This window comes from Xiphophorus couchianus, chromosome 16, assembly GCF_001444195.1.
Source record: "Xiphophorus couchianus chromosome 16, X_couchianus-1.0, whole genome shotgun sequence".
NCBI classification, from domain to species: domain Eukaryota; kingdom Metazoa; phylum Chordata; class Actinopteri; order Cyprinodontiformes; family Poeciliidae; genus Xiphophorus; species Xiphophorus couchianus.
The window spans coordinates 5,684,792-5,709,425 of record NC_040243.1 but is presented as its reverse complement, the minus strand read 5'-3'; the positions used below and the strand labels follow the sequence as shown (position 1 = coordinate 5,709,425).

General features: G+C 39.7%; 2 protein-coding genes across 13 annotated transcripts in view; one reads left to right on the top strand and one right to left on the bottom strand.

Moving 5' to 3' along the window:
* The window catches only part of arhgap23a (Rho GTPase activating protein 23a), an 80,304-nt gene extending 62,851 nt beyond the window's left edge, over positions 1-17,453 (top strand). For 6 of the 12 annotated variants that reach the window (XM_028042321.1, XM_028042317.1, XM_028042311.1 and 3 more), the window contains 17 exons: positions 169-324; positions 1,379-1,484; positions 1,576-1,624; positions 2,372-2,509; positions 2,586-2,894; positions 2,991-3,052; positions 3,588-3,706; positions 4,094-4,212; positions 4,311-4,463; positions 5,402-5,480; positions 5,583-5,656; positions 5,749-5,838; positions 5,940-6,065; positions 6,657-6,698; positions 8,672-8,765; positions 12,738-12,769; positions 12,952-17,453. In XM_028042321.1, the coding sequence (XP_027898122.1) occupies positions 169-324; positions 1,379-1,484; positions 1,576-1,624; positions 2,372-2,509; positions 2,586-2,894; positions 2,991-3,052; positions 3,588-3,706; positions 4,094-4,212; positions 4,311-4,463; positions 5,402-5,480; positions 5,583-5,656; positions 5,749-5,838; positions 5,940-6,065; positions 6,657-6,698; positions 8,672-8,765; positions 12,738-12,769; positions 12,952-14,349 (3,146 nt within the window). In that variant the 3' untranslated portion in view covers positions 14,350-17,453. The remainder of the gene's footprint in view (positions 1-168; positions 325-1,378; positions 1,485-1,575; positions 1,625-2,371; positions 2,510-2,585; positions 2,895-2,990; positions 3,053-3,587; positions 3,707-4,093; positions 4,213-4,310; positions 4,464-5,401; positions 5,481-5,582; positions 5,657-5,748; positions 5,839-5,939; positions 6,066-6,656; positions 6,699-8,671; positions 8,766-12,737; positions 12,770-12,951) is intronic. The other 6 variants (XM_028042313.1, XM_028042314.1, XM_028042312.1 and 3 more) reach the window with 6 other exon arrangements.
* Positions 17,454-17,832: 379 nt separating this feature from the next.
* On the bottom strand, positions 17,833-20,156 carry hexim1 (HEXIM P-TEFb complex subunit 1). Its single transcript, XM_028042324.1, has one exon. The coding sequence runs from the start codon at positions 19,458-19,460 to the stop codon at positions 18,357-18,359; it is 1,104 nt and encodes a 367-aa protein (XP_027898125.1). The 5' UTR covers positions 19,461-20,156; the 3' UTR covers positions 17,833-18,356.
* Positions 20,157-24,634: the final 4,478 nt, after the last annotated feature.

Genomic DNA, 24,634 nt, shown 5'->3' with positions numbered 1-24,634 from the left:
GGTCCTCTTAAAACCTATCCTCACCTTTCCCAATCTAACCCCTGCATTTCCGGGTTTTTTTCCTCTGACTTTTTTCTCTAACACCTAATCCTGTCCCTTTATCCTTCTCCAACCTCTCTTTCAAACCTCCATCTTTGCCTCCCTCCCTGCCCTCCCTGCCTCCCACAGACGAGCCAACCAGCCCGGGCGCTGATTTGCGTGCCCGCCACGTGCCGGCGTCCTCCGTCGTGTCCAGCGGCATGAGTTCAGCGCCCCCCGTGGGCACCAGCCCCGCTTCCCCCACCTTCACCTTCCCCCTCAATAGGCTCTTCTCACACGACTGCAGTGAGTGGGACTCCTCCTCGTCCCCCTTATCGCACTAGTCTTCGCCAAAGCATGAAGCAGGAAATTAGATTTTTAGTTGTGGTTTCTGATTTCAGCGATGGATTTTCAAAGCATGTGTGAGATTTTACATTCAGATATAGGTGTTTTTTTGTCTCCTATTGCTTTCTACGCTGCTTTAATTTCGCTTTTCAAACTTTTTTGAGGATTATTTACTTTATTATTTAAGAATACTTGGCAGTTAATTACCTCATAATTAGCAGTGGGCCTAAATTGTATTGTTTATTGTGATACATTTCTGTTTATTGTTATCACGATACGTTCCGATTAACAATATTTAAAACCTCCCAAAAATATCCTTATTGTCAAGATTGTTAGTTTTACTATTTTCTCCAGTTTGTTTAAAGAGATAATCAATAAATAATGAGTTTATAATAAATAAATTTGTAGCACCACAAAATATTATGATAAACCTTTGTCCATATCGCCCACCTCTATCATTAGTCAATCAGCTGTAATTAATAATTTTAGCAATTGTTTTAATTAATAGCTAAATTCACAGGTTCAAGGTTTTATTAAAACTAATTTTGGGAGCTTAAGAAGAGATAAAAAGTCTTTGACAAGATGAAGTTTTTAGCAGTGCTAGAAAATATTTGCATGTTTAATTTGTGTATTGACGGTAATATTCCAGCTCTGCATGCTGCCAGACAAATTTACGTGTTCGATCTAGAGGTTGCATGGTGGTGTTCTTTAGCTGAATTTCACAAATGCATGCCAGTTTGTGTTGACAGTGTATGCTAGTGGTGTAGAAGTCCAAGGAAGCCTTAAACCTAACCCACAGTTTTAGTTCACCTCCCCAACTGTCGATCTCCTCCACGTCACTCCCAGTTTTCAAACCCTCAACCTCCCACATCACCGTCCCCGTCTCCTAATCCAGCGCCGTCTTTCTTTCGGGTGATCAGCATTACATCAACATTCTGTCTCTCTTTCTCTCTGTCTTTTTATTTCTCCTTTCTTCATCTCCATCTCTCCACTGATTCACCCTTGCGTCGAGCAGGCAGTATTAAATCCAGTCGCCGTTCCTCCTATGTTCTAGCCATCACCACGGAGCGATCCAAGTCATGCGATGAAGGACTCAACACGTTCAGGGAGGAACGGGCCTCGTAAGTACAGGGAGGTGGGAAGAATAAGGACAACTTAATGCAAGTGTAATTTTTTTTATTTAACATTATCTTTGTTGTTTTTTTTTTATTGGCTTTACAGAAGGCTTCCAAAAAGAGTGAAGAGTTTCTTCGGAGATGGGGTGAGTCCTCTATATTTACATTTATTATTTTGCAATTGGAAGGTGTGACCAAAAGTTTGGACACACCTTCTCATTGAATTCAATGAGAAAGTGTGTTCAAACCTTTGGTCTGTATTGAGTACAGACCAAAGGTTTGGACACACAGTTGTGTCCAAACTTTTGGTTTGTACTGTACGTGATTGGTATCTGCTCATTTTTATTTTTCCATTTGTGTTAAAATCACTCTTTTTTTTTTAGAAAAACAGATGCTATTAACAATTATTCTGATAATTATTTAATCTATTCATTGTTCTTATAATTAATCAGATTTTTAAAAGATCATTTGTGTTTAGAAAAACAGAAATGATCGACATTTTTCTCATTATTTTGTTGTCTCTTATCAATGTAATTGTCAGGGGATTTTTTAAGCTTTTCTTTCTTTTATTATGTGTTTATTATAGCAAAATACTTACGTTACTTTCATATTATTAATGTCAACCTTCTACATTTTGATATTTTAAAAAACAAATAACCTGCTTAGGATCCCACTTATTCTTAAAAAAACAAAAAAAAACACTGAAAATTTCCCAAAGCAAATCTAAACAAGTAACATAAAAAATTTTAATTGATTAAAAAGAAAATCATACAATAAAGAGCTTCAGGACAGAAGTTTCTGAATTACAAAAACCCACTTTATCAAGTTGCTAGATACATTTCAACACACCATAAAATGAGAATAAAATCTTTATTGTTCTGTCTGCCTTTCAGTCTCTGGACATCCTTGCGACAGCGGAGGAGGTTCGCTCCAAACGCCACTCCACCTCCGAACTGGGAAACATCAATTACAGCAACATACGGCGGGAAGGATGGCTGCAATTCAAGCAAATCCTCACCGAGAAGGGAAAGGTGGGCAGCAGAGTTTGGATTATTTTGGGAAGGCTGTCGCAGGAATCACTCATGTCACATCCTCTCTGAATCGCAGAAAGTAGGCAGCGGGATACGACCATGGAAGAGGGTGTATTCTGTCCTTCAGTCCCATTCGCTGTTCCTCTACAAAGACAAGCGGGAGGCGGTGCTTCGCGGCGCCTCGATTGAAGGCGGGGCCGAGGATGAGCAGCCAATCAGCATCCGGGGCTGCCTGGTGGACATCGCGTACAGCGAAACCAAGCGCAAGCACGCCCTGCGCCTGACCACCCAGGACTTCTGCGAGTACCTGCTACAGGCGGAGGACAGGGAGGACATGCTGGAGTGGATAAAGGTCATCAGAGAGAGCAACAAGATGGACAGTGAGGTCAGAGGGCACACCACTGTCAGATTTACATCTGTTCTGTGCTTTATTTGTTCTGACTTATGGGAAATATCACACGTTCATGTTTGTTTTCTGCAGGAGCTCGGATCCTCCAGACAGGCTCTCATCAATAAGAAGCTCAATGATTACAGAAAACAAAGGTGAGTCATCTGAGAACAATTTCTGCTCTGGAGTCAAAGCTGAAAGACAGACAGTGTTGCTAAATTGGAGTACTTGTGAAAATGTTTGGCTGGAATAAACAGCTTTGGGTGTGTTGTTAAAATTTGTATTGCTTTTCACAACATTTGGCAGATTTTTAAAAAGGTTTCAGAGGAAAAATAGTAGTCACTGTGTGGCAGAAAAGCACAACATTTTTTATAAATTGCCGTGTTTATGCATTTATCTCATTCATTTATTTATTTTGAAATCTCTAGAGTCTGTCAAACGTAACATAATCAATGATTAGTCATTGGTTAGTCCAGTTTCACTATGAAGTAAAACAGAAACCATAGAGTAACATCATGATTTAAAAGAACATATCGCCACAAAAATCTCATACCTCATTGTGTTCAAAGAGTCACATCCTTTTGGTTCTGTTCAGAATATATAAAATGTGAATTGTCACCAGTCTATGAATCCAGTTGATGATATACATCTTCATAAGTTTACGTTTTGTGTCTCTGTCTCCCTCTTAAGTCCAACGTCAAGTAAGCCAGATTCGTCTCCCCGGATGCACCGCATGATGCCGCCGTTCCTGCTCAATAAGACGGAAAACACAGCTGGAGCGCCGCGCTCCCCAAAACCAGATGGCAAAGGTCAGTCTGGCAGAAACAGGAAGTGGCCCTGCAGCTACATCTAACGGATTCAAGAGGATTTTATTCTTCGATGCTGAATTTTCCTCAGCTCACTTCCTCATTTTCATTATAGTTACTGGCCAGTTTTCAGTCAAAAATTCCTTAGTTAGGAGTTTGCCAAGCAAAAAATAAATAAATGGTGAAGTACTAGAGTGAACCTAAAGTTGACTGACATTGTTGAAAAAACTTCAAAAAGTCCAAAACAACTATTGATCAAGACTTCTTTAAAAGATAGCAAGAAAGTCTGGCTTCTTAGATGAAAACTGTTAAGAAATTTGGTTTGTTTTAAAAACTTTGCACAATACTTTATGAGCTTCTTAACAGTTGAACTTAAAACAATGTGTCCAGACGAGAGCAGCCCTCCGAAGTCTCCCTGGGGAATTAACATCATGAAGAAGTCAAAGAAAGCCGGACCCAAAGCGTTTGGTGTGAGACTGGAGGAATGTCAGCCTGGTATCAACAACAAGGTGAGCCGCTCTTGACTCCATCTGTGCCTAAATGAAGTTTATTTTTCCCTTTTTATATCTTAGACTGCATTCTGTTTGTTTTGCGCCTTCTTTCTCAGTTTGTGCCAATGATCGTTGAGTTCTGCTGCGGCTTGGTGGAGGAGATGGGCCTGGAATACACCGGGATCTACAGAGTTCCCGGGAACAACGCCATAGTTTCGCTGCTTCAGGAACAGCTCAATAAGGGCGTGGACATCAACCCTGCAGAAGAGGTGAGGAAACAGAAGCAGGCAGAGGATTAAGCTTCAATCTGGAACTGTATGGAGAAGCTGGGAAATTAATTATATTTTCCAGGTCTGCAGAAGAATGTAAAAAAATTGGAGAATGGAAGATATTTTCAGATTTAATTATGTATCCTGTTGTCTAAAGGTTGTGTCCTTCCTTCCCTCTTTCCCTTTCCTCCTTCTGTACTTCTATCCTTGTACCCCACTTATTTTCTTTCTTCCTATGTTGACTTTTTTTCTTTATTTATTTTTTCACTAATTTTTTTCTATTTTTCACCTTTCCTTGTTTCTTTCCTTCTTTTTATTCTTTGCTTCTTCCTATGTTGACATTTTTCTTTCTTTATTTTTTCTTTCCCTCCTTATTTTGTGTCTTTGTGAATTCCTTCCTCCATTTCTTCATTGTGTTCTTCCTTCTTTCCCATTTCCCCTTCCTTTTTTCAATTTTTTTCTCTTTCCTTGTTTCTTTCCTTATTTCGTCTTTTCTTCTTTCTTTCTGTGTTGTCTTTTCTTTCTTTTCCTTGCTTTTTTCATTCCTTTTTCTTTCCCTACTTATTTCGCGTCCTTGTGAATTCCTTCCTCCATTTCTTCCTTATAACCTTCCTTGTTTCCTCCCCTGTAGCATTACTTTTTCCCTTTTTTTCTTGTTTGGTTCCTTATTTCATTGTGCCCTTCCTCCCTCCAGTTTCTGTTTTTTCCAGGCTCCATATTTAAAGTCTCCCAACTATAGAAATATCTGCTATAAATGTCAAGTAAACTTTATTATTTTATATTTGAAAAAAATGTGGAAAAACTGGAGTCTGTTCAGTATAGGAAAGTTTTAAATTTATGCATGTAAAATGTGTAGAAATCCTGAATGAACGAGAAACTTGAATTCCAGGGTCGGAAGATGAAATACTTTGATGTTTGTTGTGTGTTGTTGTCTCTAGAAATGGCAGGACCTCAACGTTGTTAGTAGTTTACTCAAATCCTTCTTCAGGAAGCTTCCAGAGCCTCTCTTTACCAACGGTGAGTCCACACATGTTCCAACAAGCCTGCATGGATGCTATTCTTGCAAATGTTATCAGATCATCTAACTCACTTGTTTTAATCTATCCAACGTCTAAACAGACAAGTACAACGACTTCATTGATGCCAATCGGATGGAAAATCCATCGGAGCGACTGAAGACCATGAAGAAACTGGTTCGTCTTCGCTTTTATTCCCCCAGAAATTTCAGGGAAGTTTACCGACCTAGCTGGTTGAACGGGTTCCCGTGTTTGTTGTTTTGTTGCAGATCCGAGATCTTCCAGATCATTATTATCACACTCTGAAATTCCTGATCAGCCACTTGAAGACGGTTGCAGACCACTCCGACAAAAACAAGGTCTGTCGAACGTCGTTTTGAAATCATCACACGCACCACTTCAGAGTACTTTGTGCTCAACTGTTGTTTTTGTTTTTTTTCCCGCCTCCTGGTCCGTTCAGATGGAGCCTCGTAACTTGGCTCTGGTGTTTGGGCCTACGTTGGTTCGAACCTCTGAGGACAACATGAAAGACATGGTCACCCACATGCCCGACCGCTACAAGATCGTTGAGACGCTCGTCCAACATGTGAGAGAAACACACAAACTAAAGCTGCACTATTTAACTTTTACAAAATATGTTTTTTTCCATGTCATCATGTTGTGATAGTGTAATAAGAGAGGAAATCTGTAAATAAAAATTGAGCTCTTCCACCTCCCTCCATTGCTCTTGTTGTGGTTTGCACAATGCATCGGTTCCAGCGACCAATCAGATCCAGGAGCCGGGTCTTAGAGATGTCAGTCAACCTCTTGTATGTGGTGCTTAATGTAATGATGGTGGAAAAACAACTCACCGTTACAGAAAATCAATTTATCTGCCGTCATCTGTGGCCATGCTAACTAGCCTTAGCATTGCTGAAAAGCTATGCTGTGGTGAACCAGCTGTAGCTTAGCAAAGAGAAAGGAGACGGGTAATTGGCAGCACTAAGACCCACATCCTGGCTCTGATTCTTTATTTTTCAAAGATTATCTATCTTACTTTATACTGTCACAACATAATGATAATTTTAACAAATATGTAAAAAGCATATATTTTTATAAAAGTACTACACCTTTAAGACTTGTCTGTTTCATAATGTCTTTGTAATACTGAACGTTTTTTCCTCTGTCGCTGTTGTAGTGCATCTGGTTTTTCACAGACGAGCTCGACAAGGATGAGAAGGTAGGTTTTCCAGTTGTGGCATTCAGATCTACACAGATTACTGTGTGTAAAAGGCTACAATGTTTATTAAATGTAAAATGCCTTCCCTAAATGTTCAGTTTTCCTATAATAAATGCAATTTCCATGTTTGGGTCTTGTTTATAAATTTCAGAGCTTTTGTTGATCTGCAAAGGGTAACATTGGTTTTAAAGTGGTAGCGAAACAAAACTGGTTAATTACCAATAAAAATACAAATATAAAACCATAGATGTACTTATATTAAAAGAAAACATAAAGCAAAGAACGCAGTGCCTTGTAAATGTACTGAAACCTTTTAACATTTCCACATTGTCATGTCAGAACCACACACTTTAATATTTTTCATTTGAATTTTGTGTAATAGATCAACACAAAGTAGTACATAGCTGTAAAGTGGAAAAACTAGCTTTTTTTTCCCAAAACTAAATGTTCATATGTTTTTCTCCTTCTGTAGAATCTCTTCTTTTTTCCATTACAGCTGCAGATCTCTCATGTCTCTTCCACCTTTTTACTTCTACTAATTGTTGTTCATTCGTCTTAGAAATCTGCAGCAATTTTCAGGTTTTGCCACCATTTTCCAACTAGATTTAGGTCTGAACTTGTTTCCTCTGAACTATTCTTGGTTCAGAGGAAACAAGTTCAGACGCTGCTCTTGCTGAGTCTTTACAATCGTTGCTCTGCTGGAAGGTGAATCTGCGTCTCTGTCTTTTACCGCCTTTTTTGTTTTCTTTTTTTTCCTCCAGCAAAAATCCAGTTTTCCATCATCTTTGCATTCAACTGATTCTCCCACATGAGTGGTGGATCTCTGCACTTCCTCCAGAGTTATCACAGAGTTATCCTTCTCTAGTTAATGCTCTCATTGTTAGTTTAGGCCAACATTTTGCTACACTTCAGTTTTACTTCGCCAAAAATCTCCTAAGCTCCAGGTTAGAAAACACCTGACTCCAACCTTTAGTGCAGTCATAAGCACAAAAGTTCATGTCGATTTTACCACCTGTGAAGTAAATAATTACACAAGGACAAGTTCAGCTGTATGTGTTATATCAGTTTAGTCTGATTGTTTTTATCTGTAATTTCTAAATTAACTTGAGATTAGATGAGGTGTTGATTATCAGAGCAGCAACACCTTTTCTGTAACTGATCAAAAGGAGAATTGCATCATCTAAATATAAACAATAAAAGAGGAACTAAACTGTTAAGCACTACTTTTTATTTTAAGCTTGGACTGTGGATAAGTCCCACTATGTGATATTCATTTAGACAAATTAAATCTCTGGATAGACAGTTTGGGACAACAAAACTGAGCTTCTGTTAAACTTTAACCTGCTGCATGAGCCCAATCTTTACAAGCTAAAAGAAGATAAAAACCAGAGATTACACAGTCAGCAGTCCAGGTAAAAAACTGTATTAGAATCGGTAATTTAAAAAGTAAAATGTAAGGTATTCTGGGGAAAATCTTTCAGATTTTATGATGTAAACAAAAGTCTCCATGACTCCATGCAACTCTGGGTAAAGTCCAAGTCCACCCTCGCTGTTCCAATAGGGTGAGCATCAACCAGATGCTAATATTCAGATGTTCTTAAAGGAACATACAAAATTCATATATCAGACTAAAAAATACAAAGGAAATGAATCCTTTGTAAAAAATTTGTTGCACGTCTAAAACATTCAGCAATAAACACCCACTGAAGCTTCTCCTTGTAGTTTGTTTTTATCTTCACAGAAACATTTATTTTATTTCCAAATGTAGCATATTCCAAGTGCAGCAGTTGCTATAAATAATGACTAAAAGTCTCTAGTAAATTATTGACAAGCACACTTCACCCCCTGGCTTTGGAGTCTCAGATTCTGAGTTTTATAGACCTAAAGAAACTCCTACTTTATGGATAGAAAGTTGTGTTTTTACTCTATATTTCTACCTTCTAAAGTTAATGTCTTCCTGCATGTCTCCCCAGACACCAGTGGACACAGAGGACGTCCAACCCGCCCCCAACATCGACCACCTTCTGTCCAACATCGGCAGGACCGCTCTACTCGGCGAGGCTTCAGGTGGGAATCATTTGAATCTAATGCTGCTTTTCATTCCCCTTTTTGTTATATTACGAAAAGAGAATATAAAAAATAGTTGAAACTGGAATGTCCAACTTTCCAACCTGAACTGGAATGCAGCATGAGAACCGAATCCTTAGATCAAAGAGTGTCTGTGTTTGACAGCATGCCTACACTTCTCTCCTTTCTGCTGATCTTTTTTTTATTCCTTCCATGTTGCTCATCTTTCACTTTCTCTCTGTGCGTTTCTGCATTTCCTTCTCTTAGCTGAGCCTGTGGAGCAGCCACTGCGGTAGGACGGAAACTCTCCTGGCAGTGTGTGTTTGGGTGGGCGTGTGTGTGTGTTGAGCGAGTGTGTTATTGGTGGTGACAGCTTGTGTCTCCATGGTCTCCATTTCCCCTGGAAGTTGGCATCCTCCCTGTCACTGTCAGATTGAGGTCTCTTTAAAATAAAATCCCTGCCACTTCAGTGTCGTCCCAGTTTGACTAATAAGTTAATGGGTGACTTGATGCCTGCTAAAGCTGCTGTTGTTTCTGACTCAGAGTGTTCACTTGTCACCAGCTGCGTTTCCATAGGCTATTTTGAAAATAAATTTTCTTAAATCTGCAGTATGTAACTTTAATAAAAAATATTTTTTGACATATTTGTTGAAATTGTCACGTGACAGTATGGTATGAGACAGATTACCTGTGGAAAAAACAAGCTCCTCTGTGTTCTCCGAGAGCTAACTAGAAACCACCAATCAGATCCAGGAGGCGGGTCTTAGCACTGTCAATCATCCTCCTGATAGCACAGCCTGTACTGAATGCTAAGACTAGTTAGCATGACAGCAGACAAACAGTTTTCCTGTAACTATAAGGTGTTTCTCCATCATTAGCACATTTAGCAGTGAGTACATGTGTTGATTGACAGCGCTAAGAACCTCCTCCTGGTTCTGATTGGTTGTTTTTGACCGGAGCAGCAATAGTAGTTCATGGAGGAAGTGGAGGGGATTGATATTTTCACAAATTATGTGACTCGTATTACACTGTCACAACATTGTGACTGTTTTGTAAAATATGTAAAAAAAACATATTTTTTATAGAAGTGATATACTGCAGCTTTAATAGAAACATGACAATTAAAAAAAACTTGCTTTTCGATCAATTTGGATGAGGATTTGGACGTATCGAAATTGGTTTATGTTGCAAAACTGCTATAGAAACACTTTTTTCGCATCACACAAGTAACATAATCAACAACTAAATGTTGCCACTAGCTCAACCAATGAAGAAAAGGTAGGAGAACGATGGTGTAGCATGTTTTTAAATGACTTATTTACATGTGATCTTAATTGCCCTTCTTATTTAATTAGAAAATTGTGTTTTTCCGACATTAACGAAATATTGACAAAATTTTGCACACATTTATAATGGAAACGCAGCTTCTGAGAGCCAACTAACTCTGAATACAGAGCATAGCGCTCCACTCATCCTCCAGGCTTTTTTTTTTTTTCAAACCAATGTGGCCCCAATCATCAGGTTCCTCTAACCTCACTAGTGACTCTTATTGCGCTCTAGGTTTTGCTGTTTCCCATGTGCCATTTCAAAGCTTGAGTGGTAATTCACTTCCAGGAAATTGTGTGAAGCTCCCAGATGGCAACTATGAGACAAACCTTCTTGCTTGCACCTGAAAAAGAGCTGCAGGGCTAACAACAATTGTTTTATTTGACAAAGAAATGGCTCCTTTTTGGTAGTGCGAACAAGGGGTGAGCACAATATTTTGTGGCACTATTAATAACAATAAAAGTGACCATAACAACTATTTACATCTTCTTTCTGAACTGTATGCATATGACATACAAATATTGCTTTTGAAGGACAAAATCAATTTTTAATATGTTTCTTTAGGACATTAATCACATAAAGAAGTGTGATTTGCATCACTAAACTGCAACAGTAAGTGCATTTAATCATACTTTCAATATTTACTCACTCTAATTGAACAAACAAGTGAACAAAATAGAAAAACTAACAATTTGAACAATGTTAACACCTTCTGGGTTTTTACAAGCATCATTAAATGGAATTTATCATGACAACGCTAAATCAAAATTCTTATGATAAAACAATTATCATAAATTCATATAATGGCTTTTAAAATTGGTGGATGACAGTAGTTGTATATTATATTATAAGTATTACTTGGTAAATGTCACAAACTTTGAATTTATAAAAGATATCAACTGTTTTAGACCCATTTCTATTCAAGTTGGTATTTGTGAATTCATATATTCACAAATACCAAATACGCAACTCCAAATTATTAACCATAAAAGTCTCCAATTTGCAACTTTTGTTGTTCTGTGGAGCGCAACAAACGTATTTGGAAGAAAATACAGAATGGGAAGCTAAAATATTTAGGTCCGATGCTGCTTGACATGCTATCGGCTAGCATTTGCAAAGCAACCAATACAGGAGCGGCATTTATTGTCCTTGGTGCTGATTGACTGTCTCCCCAAGAGCCGAGATAAGAAAAACCAAGAATATTAAATTTTGCAATAGTTCTAAGATTGTTTCCATTATGTAAATTAAGGTATATTTGGAGTTTGGCCTATTAAAATAGGCAGTTATTAGTATTCTAGTATTGCTAGACTGCATCTAATCTGTGGTTCTGGTTCCTAAATCCTAGGGGCTCCACTGTACATTGCAAATAAAAAAAATGTAAAAGAAAATGAAGTTTTCTTGATTCTGGATTCATTTTAACCTCCTGAGTTTCATTTTTGTCTCACAAACATGCAAACTAAAAGTAATTTGCTGTTTTTCTTCCCGTTGGAACTTATTAGGTTATATTAAGCCATAGAAACTGTTTATGTCTTCTATGGTGTTTTTTATTCTGACAGAAGTAGACACAATAGTGCATTTAGCCTGATGGGGTTTTAGAAACTGGTGATAAAACAAAACATTTCAGAAAGCAGCTAGTCAAAACACTGAAAAATGTAACATGCAGACCCTTCACACCCCAGAGATTAGAAACTTAGTCTGAAGTAGTTACATCCTAATTATCATTTTGATTTGATTTGGTGACTTCACACTGCATTAAGTTTGTTATCCTTTTGTAGCCAAACTAAACTAAGAATATATTTGCAATTTTTGCTACTATAATTTCCCATGTCATGACATATATGCCAGGCTAGACCAATAATTTCATTTTTTGAGATCAGAAGATTAACGTCAGAATTCTGAGGAAAAATGTCAAAATTATTATTTTTTTTTAGAGTCCCTAATTCTCTTCCATGCTTTCCTAATATTCTTCAATTAACAAAAAAACATTTGGTTGTACTTTTTACCACCTGGTAAATGTTTACAGATCTGATCATTCCTTCTGAAGCCTTGTGTGTCTGTGTTTGTGAGGAAGTGCGTTTCCCACTTCCTTCCCTGTCGATGATTGGTGCCATCAGTGTTTGCTGTGGTTCCTAATGCACTCTCTCCTCCCAACTCCAGCCGCTGCTTCCCCTCAAATCATTGTCTTTCCCTCCAAATGCTGGAGTCTGTAAACCGGTGTGTTTGCTCTGGGTTCTGACATGATGAGAGGACACAGTGGAAGTTCACAACTCCACATTAACTTATATTTATTTTGTTCCGTGCAAAAAGTTGTGAGTCTTTCCTTATTTCTTTAGATTTTGCTTCCAATGATTCAGATTTTATTGTCGCCTTGTAAAGCTTTTTTGAGGAAATTTCTGCTGGAAATGGAAACTTGTATGAAATCATCATAAAAGTCCCTCACACTGGATGGAAAACTTCTTACCAAGATTATTTTTGAAATACTACAATAAAATCTGACTCATTTGAAGAGCAGTATTTAAAAATAAAGGATGACTCATCTTTTGTGTTGCAGCTTTGTGCTGCTGAAACGGCCTCTGTGTCCTCCACCATGACTGCTTTGACTTGTTAACTTTTTAACTTCTGACATCTTTATTTCTTCTTCCACAGACTCAACCAACAGTGACTCAGCTAAATCAAAGGTAACATCTCTCAAACACATGCATGACGGTTTATTACGCACAACGTTCTGGCCCAAAGTTTACACAAACTGGTGTTTTTGGGATTTATTTATTTAAGATTGTTTTCTTTAAACTTCTGACCTGAACTGTAATGTAAGACAGAAAGTTTGTCGGTGTAACAGCAGCATTTCCTCCTGTTCCAGGGGTCATGGGGGTCAAAGAAAGACCTCACCGCCAAAGACTTCCTGGCTCTGTCCATCATGTCCGCCGTCACAGGCCGCAAGCGAAGGAAGCGCCACCTCGCCTGCCGCGTTGGAAGCAGCACCGATGATGACTCCGAGCACGAACCGGTGAAAGCGGGGCACCTTGGGATGGAGGGAGAAGAGGAGGCAGAGTCGCCAGGGGGAGACACTGCTCCTCGAGCTGAGGGAGAAGAGGATGAGGAGGAGGAAGACGACGACGATGAGGAGGAGGAGGACGTTGTAGCAGGTGGAGAGAAAGAGGAGGTGGTAGCGGTTGTTCCCAGTCGGCCGTGCTGTAAAGAAGAAGAGGAAGAGGAGGCAGGAGGAAGGCAGACAGCTATTTTGTTGCAGGACGAGGCGGTGCAGGCGGAGGAGGTGAAGGGCCCGTCGTGGAGAGCGCCAGAGGATGCTCGCTCCATTGTCTCCGGCTACTCCACCCTTTCCACGTTAGGGCGAAGCTTGGGGTCGGAGGGCAGGGGCGACGACGCCGACGACGAGCACAGTGAGCTGGTGAGCGAGACGGACAACGAGAGCGGCTTCGTCTCGCGCTCCCTAACCCAGGAGAGACCCAGCAAACAACCTACAATGCCCACGAACCAGCCGCCATCGGCACCTCGCAGCTTCCTCTACTCCCAGTGCAAACCGCCGGTCCTCTCGCCCATGAACCTCCTCGCCCCGGCAACGCCTGCCGTTAACTCGGCCGACTCTGTCGAGAGGAGCGAAGGAGGAGCGCGCTCCAACACGCCTTCCTCTTCCTCCTCCTTCAACGCTCACAGGCTCCACTCGCGGCCTTCCTTCAACTCCCACAAGCTGATCCAATGCGACACTCTGGCCAGAAAGAAACTGAAGTCGGAGAAGGCCAAAGTCCGCTCCCTGGACCTGCCGGAGTTTCAGGTTGAGGGGACCGGCTCCGGGTCCGACAGCGCACCAAAACCGAAGCGAGACCCCTCCAGAACGAACGCTTCCTCCGGCAGCAGCCAGGAAAGCCTGCGCCTGTCCCGGGCAAGACCCGCCCTGCCGCCCAGCGAAGCCTCCTCCTTCACCCCGACCGGCCCGGGCAGCAGGTCTCTGGCCGAGCACGTCCGGGCTCGCCTGCTGGGCTCCGCCGACGACCTGCGCAGTGTGGGGCTGCGAAAACCTCCATCACCCGAGACGCGGAGGAAGAAACGAGCGTGGCGGAGACACACCGTGGTGGCCTCACCCACCGAGACGTCCGACAAGAGACCCCCACTGAGCGTCAATGAGTTCCCGCTCTGCCCCGTCAACCAAAACCAGGTGAAAACTCAAGGAGCAGACAGCCTGGACCACGAACCAGTTACACGCCAAGCCCCCACCTCCAGATTCCACCAGTACCTGTGAAAACCTCCAGGTGCAATTCATTTTGGCATGTCAAGGGGTACCCCAGTGTTGCCAAAGCTTTAAGGTTTTTGTCTTTGCTTTTTTCTTATTAAAAAAACTTTCCTGTGCATAGAAGATACAATATGGTTGCGACCCACATGTTAACCCATGCGCACCAGATGCTATATGGTGTGCACAAGATAGTATGTGATGCGCACCATACTGTGTCTCGTGCACTTATTGGTCTATTTTTTTTTTTTCTTCAATGTCCCTATAGGGGCTTCGTATAAGACATAAACAAAACTCATCATTAACGCCAAAAATTCACAATTTAGTAAAAACAGGCATTCCTTCCTTCCCGTCTCACAGGAGAGATGCTATCAATTGGTCACAGGAGGGCGCTGTTGTGCAGCTTTGCTCTGGTTGAGAAAAAATGGTGCTTCTAGCTAATTCAGCTTAATGGTAAATGTTACAAAAAACTATCATACAACAGGAGTAAATTCAGCAGATTTTCTTTTGTCCTGCTACCAGTCTTCCTGACCTCGCTCACTGTAAAACTCCCATTTTTAGTCCAACACAAGGACACAGATGTCTCTCTCTACTCTCTCTACTTGTTAATAACGCCTATGAGTGTTTGTGCAGAAATGATCACGTTTTGTAGCATTTTGTACAAAGCCTTGTTAAGTTAACCTATGTAAATATAAATGTTTGTTTTCACCTGTGATTTTTTTTTTTTTAGTTATTTTTATATGGTTTACAAAACGTGCACAGAGTGCAGTCATTTCTTTCAAGAAGTTACTTGAAATGTTTCCCTTAATATATAATTTTTTTGTTTATATTCAATATATATTATATATTTTGTATTAAAGTAAAAAAAACAGTACTTTTATTGTTCATTGAACCTCTTGAGCGTACCTGTTGGAGGGAGATAAACACGACTAAAGCTGTTCCTTATTTCTCCATAGATGGCCTTTCTGATTCACAGCACTGTGCAGACTACCTTTATCTCCTGAGATACTGACTTTTTAATGAAAGCGATCTACTTTAAACAAACATCCATCAAATAAACTATCTGGGGATTGCATGTAGCAAGTCTAGCAGATCCCTTTGGGAGAGTTTGCAGGCACATCGGCATGCTGATGGCTGTGCTCATCGTTTTCGCGTTACCTCATATCTCGTATTTTCACCTTTTTAGTTTGGGATCTTTTTTCAGCCCATCCCCACTGAGCATTCATCTGTCAGCGCAGTTTTTACCTTGGGGGATGTGTGTGGCTGGGAGTTTTCCATAAGGTCAGGTTCTTAATGAATCCTAACTGGTTGAAATGGTACAATGGAGAAACTGAAAACAGGTCTGTGGAAAGTGTCCCCCGCCTCACACATTTATTCTGTTTCTCCTTTTTGTTGCAGCTGAAATTTGATAATAGAAAACGTGTAACATCATAAATAACCTGAGAAAACACAAGAAGCAGTTTTTATATAATGGTTTAATTTATTTAAGGGGAAAAGTATTAAATCCTCCACCTTAGTTGCATCTTAAAACGGGCTAATTAATCCTGCTTTGGTCCAGTTTCTGTAACCCTGAAGAAATCATTTAAAACAAAAAGTAGAAACAAATATTTAAAAAAGCAACTTGCTCTGACCCAACTAAGTCTTTGACATCCATCAGTCTGGAAATCCATTTCTAAGCCTGTGGGACTGCAGTGAATCACAACAAGAGCTGTGAACCATAAATGACAACTTGGAATGAACCTTCCCCAGGAGCGGTTGACCTACCAAAAATTAGTCCAAGAGCACATTTATCACTCATCCAGGAGGTCACAAAGGATCCAAGAATAACATCTATTCTTCAATTGTCTCAGTTAAATTCAGTGTTCATGATTTAACAATAAGAAAGAGGCTAAATTAATGGCCGTCATTGGGAGAGTTCCAAGATAGACGCTGCTGTCCAAAAACAACACAAAGGTCCAAATAATAACTCCAATATTCCCAAAACATTTCAGAAAACGAGTGAAACTATTTGGACTATATTAGAGTAGCATAAATTTATGCAACAGTCAAATACGGGGGCAGTAGTGTGATGTTTTGGGCCTGCTTTGCTACTGATTGAACCACAGATTTTGCTCTCTGGGGATTACATGTTCTAAAATATTGCCAAACTGGTTTGCGTTGCTCTTTTCTATTAATAAATTAAATCCTCATTCAAGGGGATGAAACGGTTGAGATGGTAAGAAAGCCACCTTTAAAACTGCTTTTTGTACTTAATTTTAAAACATCCAAACGTGACCAAAAGCAAAGAAATGTGTAAGATGGGGAACTTTTTCACAAAACTGTATAATAAAGTCTTATGTTATGTGTTAAACCATCATAAAGAACCACAAACAACTTCTCTGACCAAATATTCCAGTGAAGAATGATAATAAAGTTATAGTTTTTTCTTACCTCGAGATTCTTCTACAAGTGCCTGATTTTCTGGAATGTGTTGTTCTGCGGTGCCATGCGCAGGTCTCATCTTTTTTTTCCATTTCATTTTGTTGTATCTGGATCCCCTCCTTTCTCCCGACGTGGCTGACCGACCCAAAGACGTGTACATTAAACTCCCGAGTGGAAAACTAAAAAGCACACTTCAAGCCAAGGACGCATCTATGCACTCCCTTCGCCTTCAATACGAGGCGCTTATAACAGCTGTTACTAATGCTGCTAAGACGAAGGAAACAATAAAAGGCATAGAAATCCCTCAGCTGCTTTTGCTCCCCCCGCCCTGAAACAAACTGAGGTCATGTGAATATGGTACACCTAACAAGTCCTACCCTAAAACCACATTAGGTCATGCCAGATGATATCAAATTTCCTAAAGGTGAACAAACCTCATCTGTTGTGTGATGTACTGAAATGTGATTTTATCTAATGTTTATTGTATTTTAAAACTAAATTGTTTTGTACATACCTTAATATGTAACATACTGTATTGTGTACATTTGGAATTGATTTTGACTATAATTGATGACTAAAAAAAAAAGAAAGAAAAAAAAAAGCTTGTCCGCCTGAAACTATTTCCCTTGTGTTCCCTTGTTTGCTTCAAAGCAAAAGGTATATGATGTAAATAAACAGAAATATGTTTAAAAGAGGATTTGTGAGTTGAGTTTTTGTTGAATGTCGCCCCCAGCAGGTGGCAAATGAATACAGTTTTGTTTTTTTTCAGTCTTAATGTTTGCGTCTGCACAAAAAGGAAACTGCATCCAAATCTTTGAGGCCACTTCCCGTTAAATGCTGCGGTTACGAATGTATGCAATCAGAAGTGCAAATGCACTTTCATAGTAAGAAGATGCACAAATTAACTTTAGATTTTCTTCCTTTGGTCACATTAATCTATGTCTTCATGCAATGTCAAAATGTGAAACCATTACAAAGTAAAAAAATAAAAATCTTGTGATCAAAAGCATCAAACAGCTGCTTTCAGTGACTGCTTCCTGTATCTTCTAGGATCAAACTTTACAACAAGACACCTTTAATCAAAACTTTTTTATTATTATTTGAACCAATTATAACACACAACTGTCAAAATGGTAAGTCTGGAGTTTGCTTTTGCAGAAAGAAACAAAAAAAGGTGCTGGCAAGCTGCTCTACTTTGATGTCATTTCTTATTTGATTTTTGGAGAGAAAATTAGATTTTTTTTTATTTTTTAAAACGGAAGAGTTAGTCAGCAGATATTCCTATAAAGTTGTACTGGAAAAACAGAAGTCTGGTATTGTTAAACATCTTTTTTTATATTTATATATATAAAAATGGAGAATATTCATATTGAAATATTTACATCTCCTGAAGAAAATTTAACAAGACAGCTTACAGCCCAAATGAAAAAGAAACGTCATGTTGGTTATTGCATCGCCGTGCAACGACTTCCTTGTCCAGACAACAGACTCATTACAGAAACCGATAACATTTTTTTAAGAAAAAGAACAGTAGTCCATTTTATGTTTTTATTTTTTTTTTTTACCTTCTTGAATTGTTTTTGAGGGTTTTTCTTTTTTCAATTTGTAGCGACCTGCCCACTCTCCTTGCTGGGCTGACTCTGGAGGAGCAGCTCGGTGTTCTCGGCTCTCAGTCTCTCCAGCTCCAGTTCCATCTCCTGCAGTCGGACCTGGGAGTGCTCCGCCTCGGCCACGGGCTCCACGGCGCGCCGCAGCCGGTTGTTCTCCTCCTCCAGCCGGGACATGCACTTCTCCAGCTCCAGGTACTCCTGCACCAGCTCTTGTTTTGTCATGTTCTGCAGACTCTCGACGTGGTACATCTCATAGGTTTCGGAAAAGTCCCGCTGGAGGTACTCTCCACCTGCGTTCCCAGGCCTCCCGATGCCGTCGCTGCCGCCTCCTCCGCTCCCGTCGTCGTCGTCTTCCTCCTCGTTGTCGAAGAGCTCCTCCTCGCTTCCAGTGTCCTCCATGCGACCGCTGACCCCAGAGAGCCGCCGGACCCCGGCTTCTGTGTTGAGGTCGGGCTCCTCTCGGTCGTGCTCGTCCATCAGGAACTGGGTGGTGTTATAGGGCGCGACGGGGAGCCCCTTGGCGAACATCTCCTCCCTCATCCGCGAAGCCCTCACGGTCTCCCGCTCCTCTAGGGCTTTCTTCTCCTCCCATGAAAGTTTGTTGTAAGGCTTCCAGTGGCGTTTCTTCTTCGAGGTCCTGCGCCTGTGCCTCTTTTTGCCCAGACGTGCTTCCAAGCCAGTGTCGGAGTCGATGAGTAAATTCTCCACTCCCGACTGGTTCAAAGTCTCCTGCAGCGGGCCGTGTTCGCCTTTTTTCCCGCGACGTTTGTGATCACAATCGGGTGAAGCGTCAGAATCGGTTGTTTTGTGAGGCTCGGTAGCATTCGGGTACTTGGAGAGCTCGTTTCCGGCTGCTGAAGCGGGACACACCTCCCTCCGTCCGCCTTTCATTTGCCATAACTTGTCTGTGTTGATATCCTCGCAGTACTCCGCCCGACGCTGATGCTTCTCCGCTCTCTGGCGCCCCCTCTCGCCGTTCTGCGGTCCTCCACGGTTGTTGGCTGGGAGATGCTCCAAAGCGTCCCCGCTACTCTCACCTGATGGACTGCCTGAAGTTACCATGCGATGGGTCTGCTCCGCTGGCTCCGTCATCCTGATGATATCCTTCTTATTGGTCCCGTTTTAGCACATCTTAGAGCATGTTCGTGCTCAAAAGGCAGAAATTCAAAGTTCGTTAAAAGATGAAAAAAAGTTTGTTTTTTGTTTTTTTTAAGAAAAAAATAAAATTTCCAGAAGGACTTAAAATGTTTAAAGAAAGTTGACTTTCACGTCTGGAAACAAACTTCCGAATAAGTAAACACTTGTTACTCCTCCAAGGATTTGTCAGAGCAACTGTCGCTAACTACCATTAACTGTTTCAATGCTGTCAAAGGCCGCCGTCACTCAGAGACTGTGTTTCACCGTCACAACTGTGTCCAGTGTGCTACAGAAGACGAGGGAGTCCGTGTTTATATAGCAGCTCCGCCTCTCTCTGTGCGCATGCTTTTCCTTGTTACATCTACTGAATTCTGGGATATGCTGTTCTCTTTACAGTAGAGCTAATGCGTGAGACGTCCTCTTTAAACTACAAAGTCCACAAGTCTGCCGTAACTGATGAGATTTTTAACCAATGAGAGAGTACAATCATTCGCCCAAAAAAGACCACCCTCCTTTTTGTTGATTGGACTGCAGGAAACCTTTGCTGTTGCTAAGCTCAACTAATTTTCTGATTGGACAGCATTTACTGTCAATCAAAAGAGCGCGAGCTACATTAAAAAAGCAGTCCCGGGCATTTTTTATGGGCACTACTATTTACAAAGAAAGGGGTAATAACTAGATGTTTTGATTTAGAAACTGATTTTGATATTTTAAAATAGTTTAAATATTTACCAGAACTGAGTAATCGTATATTCTATTCCTAAATGTGCGACGCAGAATTATTTGGAGCCGAAAACGGCGAGAAGTAATTGAGTAATAAAATGTAAGCCCCCTGTATTGCAAGGAATATGAAGCGGTCCTTACACAGAATGTAGTCCGCTTTCAGCGTTAATGTAAAATAATAACAATAAAGCAATCTACTCTCTAAATTAAATAATTTTAAACGGATATATAAATAAAGATATGTGGCTCTTGTGTGCTACCATTATGATTTGTGAGTTCGTTTTAGCATTACGTGTTGTGCGGAGTGATATGTCGTAAGACTGGAGCTTTGGGGGTGAACACTTAAACCAGCGTAAACAAACGACATTTATTGTGAAGCCGCCGCTACGGTCACAAATCCCGAACCCCTCGTTGTCAAAGGGTGGGTCAGGCGATCTCACACCTGCTTAATAATGCTGCTATCATCGATGAAATGGTGTAGATCCGTTTTTTGACAGCCCCAAATGTACAGTGTTTTTACACCGTTGCTTTAAAAGCTAAGGATAAGTTGGCTAACGTTAGCTGTTAACGTTAGTTAGCGAACGGAGCGCTGCGTGGTGTTGCTCGAAAATTAAAACACTGCATCCTTTCCATGATATTGTGAAATCACTCGAACCAAAAATAACTAATCCGAAGCTTGGACATGATAGTCCCGAACGGGAAATAATTCCTGACAGGGACATATTTGAAGAAAACGTGACGTTCTGCATAAAGCTAGACTAGCTAAAGCTAACTAGCTCGCTCCACGGTTCTATGTTGTTATAATCGAAGTAAATAAAACAAAAATACTAATGTTAAGTAACATTTTATTAAACGTGTGCTCTAATTCTGTTCATGGTAGTCTATTAAAATACAACTAGCAACAGAAATGATTATATTTACTCCTCAGCTGTCTAGGCCAACGTGCTTTTATTGGCTCCGTTTAATTCCCGGACTAACACAGTCCCCGTTTTCCATTACATCGTTATCTTTAGTTTAATCAATTTAAGGTTTGCTGCGTCTTTTCAAAGCAGTACAAATCACAACCTGTACTATATTATAAGCAAACGGATAATAACTGTTGTTTGTATTAAACGGCCGCACAATAACTTCGATTAACTGCTATTGCTTCAGGAAGTAGTCAGCACCAGATCTTTCTTTAGTTCTCGGATAGTTAACAAGCCTGTAAATGGGACTTTCCTAATATTTTACAGTTTAAACTGCCATATAGCCCCGTTATCTACTTTTGCACAAATATACAATTAAACTACGTAGGTGCAAATAGATAAACCATGCAGTGGAGTGTTATTTTGATTTTTTCTGTTTCACATTTTTTCAGATAAACATCATTTAATGTGTTTGAATTCATTATTGAGTTCACAACACTGTTCATCTTCAACTCTAAATGCTTAGCTAACACATCCACATATTGTTATAGTAGCCTCACTGCTTCTATAAACTATTTAGCTTTCATTAAAAAGGAGAAATGGGTTATTTGCTGTGTGACCTTTTACAGGGAGTCACTGGGAGTTATTGGTTTCCTCCAAACTGTGCCTGTAAACACCAGGAATCCAATGGCTCCCAAACAACATACAGGCCAACTACTTCTACTAATAGAAACAGGCCCAGTTTCACCCCTGGCGAATAAGCAAGCTGAACTGTGAATTCTTTGAGGAAGAGGAGGTAGACTGCTGTTAATGTGAAACCCTGACGACTGGTGAGACTGGGAAACCATTCCAGAGCTGCCCCCATATTCCTCAAATCAAGGAGCAGGAGCTGCAGCTACACAGCCCAAGCTGCTCCTGCACAGATCACAGCCTCTGAGGATTAGCAGACATGACTTAATCTCACACTCAGTCTTACTTGGTTATTGCTGCTATTGAGCAGAGATAAAAGATATTAAATCATGTAATTTGAGGCAAAATACATGGGGGTTCATAAAGACAGGAAGTGCAGAAATACTCTTTTTGTGAAATTCAAAAACTGATCCCAAGGCTGCATCATGTTAAAGATAAACATTACCTAAAACATTGTACCTCCCAACTCCCCAAACCTGCTTTTTGTGTGTAGTTGTGTCACCATGTTTGTTCTCCTGGATAGATCATATTCTTTCTCCAAGTTTCCCAGCTGCTCTGTGTTATAACACATACAAAAATATTTATCATTTAATCAATGTTCATGTAGTATGAAGAAGAACGTTCAGTTTAATGGATCACAACAAACGCATGCACAATGTATTGCATGCACTAAAGGCAGTTTAAGCTTTGGGGAATTTTTTTGAAGTTGTGCAAATGATAGAAATCACCAACAGATGGCGCTTCTGCCCCATTTACTGATAAATAAAAGCGGCGTAATCTTTTTTTTTTTACTATGGCTTTCAAAATAAAAGGTTAAAAGATTGCTGCAAAAGGAAAATTCACATTACAGTCTTAGATGAGTCCTGAATAGGGAATTATATTACATTCAAAATAAAGGAAGCAGATTATCTTTAGAATACCACATAATGTCTGCTTATTGTATACTAAATCATGTTCACTTCCTAGTTCCACAATTTTTCTGTTTAACAATCTTTTTTTCAATACATCTTTAATTATTTCCTATTATTATAAAGGTTCGCCTGAGATCATTTTTACATTTTTCTATGCTGCAGAGCCATTTTTGGAGCATTTCAATGTTCAATATGTCAATATAATACTTTTATCCTTATTTTTCCAAATGTGTATGTTATTAATCCATAACAAAGTAAACAAAATGCAAAAAAAAATCATAAAACAGTACATTAGTTTTATGATTTTAAACATATTTTTGTAAATATAAAAATGTCCTAATTTTATCCCTCAAAATTGCCACTAACTAAAAAACCAAATTTTTTAGTTAAAGCCAATTTTATAATATGTAGCAACAAATAAATAAATAGAAATGTTTTATTTCGCTCAAAGTATACAACTTCTTGCCTCTGGGTGTTTGAGGATCCATAAATGTGTCTGTATTATTAAGTGTATGTGGTGTTAGTGTATCTAGAGGGGGAAAATAAAGTCGAGGGAGAGTTTGCTAAAAGTGCGCCGAAAAAAATACACGCCGCCGGAAATGAAGTCACTGCTAGTTGTGTACGGAGCCCCCTAGGTGACAAGGGATTTTTTTTTTCTTTTGCGTTATCTCGCAAAACTTTTGCGTTCCCTCGCAATATGCTTACTGCAATATTTTTTGGTCTATTTTGTATACAAAAATGTGCATACATTTGAAATGTAAAACGGAGGCTCTTTAAATGCACATTTAAAAAGTCTCAGTGTTTTTCCTTAACTCTTTGGTGCAAAAAATTGATTGAAAATCAATTTATTCACTGCATATTTATGTCTATAGTATTTGTGTAAGGTTGCGACGGAACAGCTCATGAAAACACCTCTTTAAACCATTCAGTACCACCACAAATTAGACACAATCGAAACTGTCAGATGACTTATTACCCTGCATAACTCAGAAATAGTCTAAATAGTTTGGATGTATTTTTTTTTAATTTCTTTTCTTCTTATGGAAAGTTTCTGTTTATATCATGGGTTTGTGGTGCATTTCTATCCTAAAGAAAATATGTAAAACTACAGATATTTCACAACGAGATATTAACATAAATGGAAAAACCAAACTTTTTAAGCCTTACATTATTGCAGAAAGTAAGATGGACACCATAAGAAAGGCTTACAGTATTCAATTATGCCGCATTAGCTAATCAGTACATCATTGAGTGGAAACGCAAAAGTTTTGTGAGGTAACGCAAAAGGGAAAAAAAATCCCCATGTTCCTTAGGGGGCTCCGTAGAATCCAATCCAGGAAGTAAACAATCTACCTGATCTATTAAGCATGTGGATTTACCCAGCGTCTGGGTTTCCCTGACTTGTTTAGGTTCGTGTTTTTACTATAAATCCGTGAAAGCAAACAGCGTATGATTGTCAAAAAAATAATTATTGCTTTTTTACCTTATGTGGTTTGGAAATGTGTATGCAAATAGGTATCAGATAGGAGCAAAAAGGTTAAAGAAAGAAGAACTGCATTCGGTAGATTAAGACCCAAATGCAATTTATCTTTAATAGATGGTGGGATATGTGCATATTTGACAGTTAAAATAGAAATTAAATAGATAAGTACAGCACTGTGAAAAAGTGTTTACCTCCCTACAGATTAATTCTATTTTTGCTTTTTTGTCAAACTTAAACATTTTAGATCATCAAACAAAATGAACTATTGGATAAAGATTTTATTTGATTATATTCTGTGTTTCAGCATATCAGCTTTAAACATTAAAGCCAGTGGGCGGGGCTAACGCTGCTATACAGAAGGTGATTGGTCTCCAATTAAAGTCCGCTCTTCACGGCGGACTTGTAATTATAGCCTGT

Bases quoted from the DNA above. Each gene is read 5' to 3' on its own strand.
- hexim1 (XM_028042324.1), bottom strand. From the start codon at position 19,460: ATGACGGAGCCAGCGGAGCAGACCCATCGCATGGTAACTTCAGGCAGT.